The sequence below is a fragment of the Nomascus leucogenys genome, chromosome 22a (assembly GCF_006542625.1).
Source record: "Nomascus leucogenys isolate Asia chromosome 22a, Asia_NLE_v1, whole genome shotgun sequence".
NCBI classification, from domain to species: Eukaryota; Metazoa; Chordata; class Mammalia; order Primates; family Hylobatidae; genus Nomascus; species Nomascus leucogenys.
In genome coordinates this window covers 51739427-51747577 of record NC_044402.1, presented here as the reverse complement: position 1 = coordinate 51747577, position 8151 = coordinate 51739427, and the positions used below count along the sequence as shown (strand labels likewise).

At 51.2% G+C, this 8151-nt stretch overlaps 1 protein-coding gene across 1 annotated transcript; it reads right to left on the bottom strand.

The window, feature by feature from the left end:
* Positions 1 to 1744: 1744 nt before the first annotated feature.
* On the bottom strand, positions 1745 to 6976 carry TUBB (tubulin beta class I). The gene is made up of 4 exons (XM_003272047.4): positions 6613 to 6976; positions 4522 to 4630; positions 4142 to 4252; positions 1745 to 3829 (listed from the first exon to the last, which is right to left on the bottom strand). The coding sequence occupies exons 1-4, from the start codon at positions 6667 to 6669 to the stop codon at positions 2772 to 2774; spliced, it is 1335 nt and encodes a 444-aa protein (XP_003272095.1). The 5' UTR covers positions 6670 to 6976; the 3' UTR covers positions 1745 to 2771.
* Between the last annotated feature and the right edge of the window lie 1175 nt (positions 6977 to 8151).

Genomic DNA, 8151 nt, shown 5'->3' with positions numbered 1-8151 from the left:
TATCCTTTTTTTTTAAGACAAGGTCTTGGGCCGGGCACGGTGGCTCATGCTTGTAGTCCCAGAACTTTTTGGGAGGCTGAGACGGGTGGATCACTTGAGGTCAGGAGTTTGAGACCAGCCCTGGCCAACGTGGTGAAACCCCATCTCTACTAAAAATACAAAAATTAGCCCGGCGTGATGGTGGGTGCCTGTAATCCCAGCTACTTGGGAAGCTGAGGCAGAATTCCTTGAACCCGGGAGGCAGAGGTTGTAGTGAGCCAAGATCGCGCCAATGCGCTCCAACCTGGGTGACATAAAAAGACTCCATCTCAAGAAAAAAGAAAAAAAAAAAGACAAGGTCTTGCTCGGTCACCTAGGCTGGGGTGCAGGGGTATGGTCAGGGCTCATTGCAGCCTCAACCTCCCAGGCTCAGGCAATCCTCCCACCCAATCCCCACCCCCCTACCCCGCCAACAACCTCCACCCCCTACCCCAGCAGCTGGGACTACAGGCATAAGCCACCATGCCCAGCTTTTTTTTTTGTTAAGATGGTTCACTGCTGCCCAGGCTGGTGTGGAACTCCTGGGTTCAAGCCATCCTCCTGCCTCGGCCCCCTAGAGTGCTGGGATTACAGGTGGGAGCCATCATACCAGGGCTTCACTAGTTATCTTGGTGTCATAGGTTGACTAAGCCCACAGGATCACAGGAAATGGCCATGGGTACACATAACCCAAAGGAATCCTGGGCTGGGTGGCCAAGGCCAGTTCAACCACTTCTGGTTCAGTACATCTGGGTGAGACAAAAAACTTGCATTTATTTCTGTAAGTTCCCAGAGGATGTGGATGCTGGTCTGGAAACCAGTTACGCGTGACTTGTCATTCTCAGCTTCTATTTTCCATCCCTGGATCCTGTATTTAAGCTTACGCTTTCCCCAGTTAAGACTCATTGGTGGTAGCCGGGCGCGGTGGCTCACGCTTGTAATCCCAGCACTTTGGGAGGCCGAGGCGGGTGGATCATGAGGTCAGGAGATTGAGACTATGGTGAAACCCCGTCTCTACTAAAAATACAAAAAATTAGCCGGGCGTGGTGGCGGGCGCCTGTAGTCCCAGCTACTTGGAGAGTCTGAGGCAGGAGAATGGCGTCAACCCAGGAGGCGGAGCTTGCAGTGAGCCGAGATTGCGCCACTGCACTCCAGCCTGGGCAAGAGCGAGACTCCGTCTCAAAAAAAAAAACTCATTGGTGGGCCTGGTGCACTGGCTCACCTGGCTCATGCCTCAGTACCAGCTCCTTGGGAGAATGAGATGGACTGCTTGAGCCCAGGACATCAAGGCTGTAGTGAGCCGTCAGAAACTCCAGTAAAGACTGACTGGTGCTCGGAGCAGTTTGGGTACCAGAAACAATGATGTGAGGGTCTATAAAGCAGTGTCCTTACCAGTACCTCCCTGAGATACCAAATCGGCAGACGCCCAAGTCCCTCGTATAAAATGTAGTACTTGCATAAAACCTGTGTACTTTACATCATCTCTACATTACTTATACCTAATCTAATAACTTATACTATTATTGTTTAGGGAATAATGAGAAGTCTCTACATGTCCAGTACTATTTTCCCAATATCCAGTTGGTTGAATCCATGGATACAGAACCCACAGATAGGACAGGAACTCAATATTAAGAAGTGTCAATTCAAGGAGAGCAGTGCAACTGAACTCAGGCCCCATGCCTCCATCAGCAGTGTTTCCCTAAATAAGCACACATCTCGCAGCTTTTTTCAATTCCCATTTATTTTTGGCTCTTGGGGCGATGTCATCTTTTCAATATGAAAAAAAGCAGCAAGTTCAACACAAAATAGAAATCTCAAATGTAGGATAGAACAAAACCAAGTGTGTGAGGGGGGGAAGCAACAGCAAAAGGAAGAAGTAAGATGTTGCAAAAAAGATGGAGGAGGGTTCCCCTCTCCTCTGGGGATTGACTCAAACACTGATGTGGCAGTATACACCATTCCAGAGTCAGGGGTGTTCATTCTTTTTTGGGAGTAAGAAAAGGTGGGGATTAAGAGGAGGTTTCTGGAGGCTTAGGGACCAAGGCTGGTCTCTTCCCCCCTCCTCCACCTTGATCCCTTTCTCTGATCAGGGGAAAGGAGTTCAAGTGAGGGAGGTAGAGTTGGAAAGGGAAGGATTCCACTTGACAGAGTGGGACAGACCCCTCAAAGAGTAGAGCTTCGAGGGAGATTGAAAGTGGAGACAATACTGCTGACACCTCTCTTGAAGTTGAGATGGGAAATGGACATACTTAGAAATTAGTGACTTTAATAGCCTGGATTTCCCTCTCCAAAACTTTTAGAATGGAAAATCCCATCCCTTTCCTTATATAGTGACTTCTACCCACTACCTTCTACCACTTTCTACTTTGGGCTTAGGATGGTGGCCGTTATCTACGTGTGTTTTCAGCACCTGGTTGGTTCTAAATGGGATCTGGAGGAGACCCAGCTTCTTGGAGATTTTTAAGAGGGAAATATTAACTGGACGAATGGAAGGAATGCGCACCAGAAGGAAATACAGGGTCACCCAGAATGGCAGAAACCTAGGTTTCCCAGAGTGGAAAGAGAGAGGAGACATTCAACAAACAAGTATTTATTGAGCGCCTACTATGTGCCAGGCACTGTTCTAGACCCCCCCCAGAAGAAAAAACAAAAAACAAGATAGAGGCAGCAAACACAAATTCTGAGGGAAAGGGGCAGTTGAGTAAGATGGCTAAGGGAACTGAGAAGCCTAAGGTGATGGGAGCTCTGCCTTAGGCCTCCTCTTCGGCCTCCTCACCGAAATCCTCCTCCTCTTCTGCGGTGGCATCCTGGTACTGCTGATACTCAGAGACGAGGTCGTTCATGTTGCTCTCAGCTTCGGTGAACTCCATCTCGTCCATGCCCTCGCCTGTGTACCAGTGGAGGAAGGCCTTTCGGCGGAACATGGCAGTGAACTGCTCCGAGATGCGCTTGAAGAGCTCCTGGATGGCTGTGCTATTGCCAATGAAGGTGACTGCCATCTTGAGGCCACGAGGTGGGATGTCACAGACGGCTGTCTTGACATTGTTGGGGATCCATTCCACAAAGTAGCTGCTGTTCTTGTTCTGCACGTTAAGCATCTGCTCATCGACCTCCTTCATGGACATCCGACCACGGAAGACAGCAGCCACGGTGAGGTATCGGCCGTGGCGGGGGTCACAGGCAGCCATCATGTTCTTGGCGTCGAAGACCTGCTGGGTGAGTTCCGGCACTGTGAGAGCTCGATACTGCTGGCTTCCACGGCTGGTGAGAGGGGCAAAGCCAGGCATAAAGAAATGGAGACGTGGGAAGGGGACCATGTTGACTGCCAACTTGCGGAGGTCAGCGTTGAGCTGGCCAGGGAAGCGGAGGCAGGTGGTGACACCGCTCATGGTGGCTGAGACGAGGTGGTTCAGATCCCCGTAGGTTGGTGTGGTCAGCTTCAGAGTGCGGAAGCAGATATCATAGAGGGCCTCGTTGTCAATGCAATAGGTCTCATCAGTGTTCTCTACCAACTGATGGACGGAGAGGGTGGCATTGTAGGGCTCGACCACGGTGTCAGACACTTTGGGTGAAGGCACCACACTGAAGGTATTCATGATGCGATCAGGGTATTCTTCTCGGATCTTGCTGATAAGGAGAGTGCCCATTCCAGAGCCTGTGCCCCCGCCCAGTGAGTGGGTCAGCTGGAAGCCCTGCAGGCAGTCACAGCTCTCTGCCTCCTTCCGTACCACATCCAGGACAGAATCAACCAGCTCGGCGCCCTCTGTGTAGTGGCCTTTGGCCCAGTTGTTACCTGCCCCAGACTGACCTGGAATGCAGTCAGGAGAAAAGCTCAATTAACAGCATACGAAAGATACATGATGTTTCCATCTTTCAACTTTTGAAATAATTCCCTTGGATGTATCTTCTTTCTCCTTCACTGTGATATATTCTCCCCCTACTGCCCCATAATTTACCAGCAATAGTAGGCACTACCTCTACCCTCCATTAGATTTCAGAACACAGTTCCGTATTAGCACTCCAATACAACAATCATCTCCTCAACTTTTGCTCTGTCCTTGCACCCAAAGAAGTTGAACACGATGGTATATCATCTGCTAATATCATCTGTATAACTCACCAAATACAAAGTTGTCTGGTCTAAAGATCTGGCCAAAAGGACCTGAGCGAACAGAGTCCATGGTCCCAGGTTCTAGATCCACCAGGATGGCACGAGGAACATATTTGCCACCTACAGAGAATGAAGTTAAGAGCTGTGAGATCTGGCAGAAGGGAAGGTTTACAGATACACTGGAAATGGGAGACAGCAGGGACCCGAGACTTGTCATTCCAGGTCCTGCCACCAGGTGGCAGCAGACGTCTTTGGCCCCGATGGTGGTTCACGAAAGGAAACGACAAGATTCACCCAAAGGGGATAAGGTGTGCCCAGAAATGGAAAGAGACCCCAGAGAAGTGGGAGACAGGGAAGGGAATGTGAGCTGCCCGGGCTCCTGCCCTTACCTGTGGCTTCATTGTAGTACACAGAGATGCGGTCCAGCTGCAGGTCGCTGTCCCCGTGGTAGGTGCCGGTGGGGTCGATGCCATGTTCATCACTGATCACCTCCCAGAACTGCCGAGCGGGAGCAACGAGACCACACCAGGTCAAGTCCCAGCCAACTATGTCCCCAACTACCATTTTATTTCATCTTTTTCTTAATCTTTTTTGAGACGGAGTCTCGCTCTGTCACCAGGCTGGAGTGCAGTGGCGCTATCTCGGCTCACTGCAACCTCTGCTTCCCGGGTTCAAGCGATTCTCCTGCCTCAGCCGCCGGAGTAGCTGGAACTACAGGCGCGCACCAACACGCCCAGCTACTTTTTGTATTTTTAGTAGAGACCGGTTTCACCATGTTGGCCAGGATGGTCTAGATCTCTTGACCTCGTGATCCGCACACCTTGGCCTCCCAAAGTGCTGGGATTACAGGCGTGAGCCACTGCGCCCAGCTTCTTCTAATTTTTAAGACAGGGTCTTCCTGTTGCCCAGCCTGCAGTGCAGTGGCGCAATCACGGATGACTACAGCCTGGAACTCCCAAGCTCAACCGATCCTCCCATCTCAGCCTCTGGAGTAGCTGGGACCACAGACGCGCGCCACCACGCCCAGCTAATTTTTTTTTTTTTTTTGTAGAGACGTGGCATGGGGGAGGGGGGTCTCGCTTTGTTGCCCAGGATGGTCTCGAACCCCTGAGCGGGAGCGATCCTAATTCGCCCGCCTCGGCCCCATATCTCCCATTTTAATTCCACATGCGCTCAGGCCGTTGTTCTAGGGCATGGCATCCCGTGTGCCTGCCACACCCTTCCCCTGGACACTCGTTCCCCCGAGAAAGCCACAGTTTTCCCTGCTCTGGATATGTGCAGCGGGTCCCAAGTGCTCGGTGGGGGGATGGAGGTCGACCACACTTGGATAAGCGCCGCTCTCCTTCCCCCAAGCTGGGCACCGCCCCACCGCGCGGCGCACAAAAGGCTGGGAGTCTGAGGAAAGAGTTGCCGCCGCAGTCGACCACCGCCCCCCACCCTCCACGTGACTACGGCGCACGCGCAGGTCGAGCCGCCGACAAAAGACTTCGCGCGTGGGCGGGGCCAGGGGCAAGAATTCTGCGCGCGAGGGGCGGGGCCCAAGGTAGCGCGCCCCTGCCGGCGGGCAACGCCGCATTGTCCCCACGCGCCCACTGCGCCCCGGCCCCGCCCCGCAGGGCCCCGCCCTTCTGCTACAACGTAGCAGCCGCACTTCCTCCCGCCCCTCCCCCGCTACACTGTAACCGCGCGCAAAAAAAAAAAAAAAAAAATCCCCCTCGGCCTCGGAATTTTATTCCTTCGCTAGATTTCTCTCCCTTGATTTAAAGGATTCTTTCTCTCCCATTAAGTCCTGAGGGACTCATTAAAGAAAACCACACACCCCCATTTTCTCGACATATCTGTTCACGCCCTAAAAAAAGTCTCTCTTAGGGGCCATGAAAGCAAGTAAAATTAATCCCGTTCTTATTCTCCTTCCACCCAGGAACAACTACAGGACCGGCCCTGTGGGGTCGCGGGCGCGTTGGGGTCCCTGGTCTTTTGTGAAAGGTAGCGCCTAGCGCAGCCCACCCTAGCGGATCGCCCCCCCACCCTTGCGCTGGAGCTCTCTGCAGCCGCCCGACGGCCTCACCCCTTCCCGCTCCGGTTTGGCCCTAAGAACCCCGCAGGGGGGTTGGGCGGGATGCACATGGGCAAAACCTCGCCCCGCTTTGTCTGCGACCGTTTCCGCATCTCTCTCCCTGCCCGGTTCTCGGACCGTTAGAAGCCCTTTTAAGTAACATCTTATACGTCCTCCGTCTTCCCGCCCCCGAAACCCGAAGAGCCCTTTTACTAGTTTCTCCAAAATGTGCCTGCCAGAAAAATGATTCCCAGCTTTCCAAAAGCAAATGCTAGCTACAATTGTTATATATATAAGTGTAATAAACTTGGGAGGGGCAAAGCTTGATTAAAGATAGAGGGTGCAAATGCCCCGCAACCATTTTTTCATAACTTACCTGGATTTTTCCTTCTAAAAATAAATAAAAGAGGTGTAAAATTCTTACCTTGGCACCGATCTGGTTGCCACACTGACCAGCCTGGATGTGCACGATTTCCCTCATGGTTAAAATTTAATTTTTTTGCTCGCCTCAAGGTATGTACGGGGCAAGAAAATAAGTTAATTGTTTTTCTCTGCAGGTCGCAGGCTGAAAGGTTGGAATGCGCCCCAGAGGCTGGAGCAGCGAGGTGCAAACGCGGCAGCAGCAAGGTTCTGAGAGGGAGAAAGGAGAGGGGAGGGCGCGGAGGGAAGGCAGGCTGGGCGGGGCGCGCGTGCGCCCGGGCTAGGAGGCGGGAGAATCGGCCCCGCGCGCGGTCGGGAGACAAAGCCTCATCGAGCCTGGCCCTGATTAGTCGATGCCGGTCATGTACCAGGCGTCCATTGGCCTCTGAGCCAGTGGACGAGCGCAGTCCTCTTTGGGAGTTGTAGTCCCCTATTGTTGTCCACGCTGCAAAATGAAGTGACGAATGGGTGGGTACCGGTTTGGTTTTCGTGGGGTTTTTGTTTTGTAAATGAAAAACGACCATGCGCAAGATTCCTTTCCTCTATGCCTGAGGTTTTTGTACAAAAAGTGAGCAGTTCTCGGGGGTACCGGAATTGAGAAGTCTGGGGTTCCAGAAGTTGGGTGGTGGGGTAGACACGCCCTGAAAGCTCCCAGCTGCAGTACCTCTGGGGAAGAAAGGATTGCTTAGCTCAGCGAAAAATGGGGAGAAGTCTGGCACCGTGCTCTGCTACCCCTGGCCTTTGGTGACCCAAGGCATGAACTTCAGTAAGCTTCTGCTCCCTCAAATACTTAAAGAAGGGAATCGCCCTCTTGCTATTTCCTTGGGAATCTTAGAGTCGTTGTTTTGAAAGAGAAACAAAATTGCAGCAAGGGCTTTTCAGGATAGCGATGTTGTCTGCAGAGTATGTTCGAAGAATAAAATAGTTTAGAGAAACCGACATCGGGGATTTGTGAAACTAGAAGTCTCCTACGTGGGTGGGAGATCTGGGCCTTAGGGCAGACTTTGAAGATACCTTGGTCTTCTTGTCAAACAGGGAACTATGGAATGAGATGCCTGATAGATTTTCAGTTTTTTCAGCCTGCCTCTTTAGACATGTTAATAAAGTCAGTGGTTTTTCAATTCGCTGATTTCACTGACCAGGTGGCCGCCACTGCAACTCTGGAAGAGACCCAGTATTGAAAAACGAGAGAGGGGTAATTGATAGGGGAAAAATTGGGTGGGCTCAAGACAGAGTCCATCTGCTTCTTCCCAGAGATTTATTCACTTATTTGATAGTTGCTATGTATCCACCAAATTAGGAACTATGGTTACAAAATGATTAAGAATTAGCTCCCTGTCCTCCAGGATGTTGCAGTTTGGTGAGAAGCATACAATCAATAAAATGTGGTAACCACTTAGAAATGTAGTATCAAGTCAACGTCATTGTTAATTCACATTCGATCACACACAGATCAAAGTATTTCTTTTTTTTTCTTTTTTTTTTTTTTTTTTTTTTTGTATTTTTAGTAGAGACAAGGTTTCACTGTTAGCCAGGATGGTCT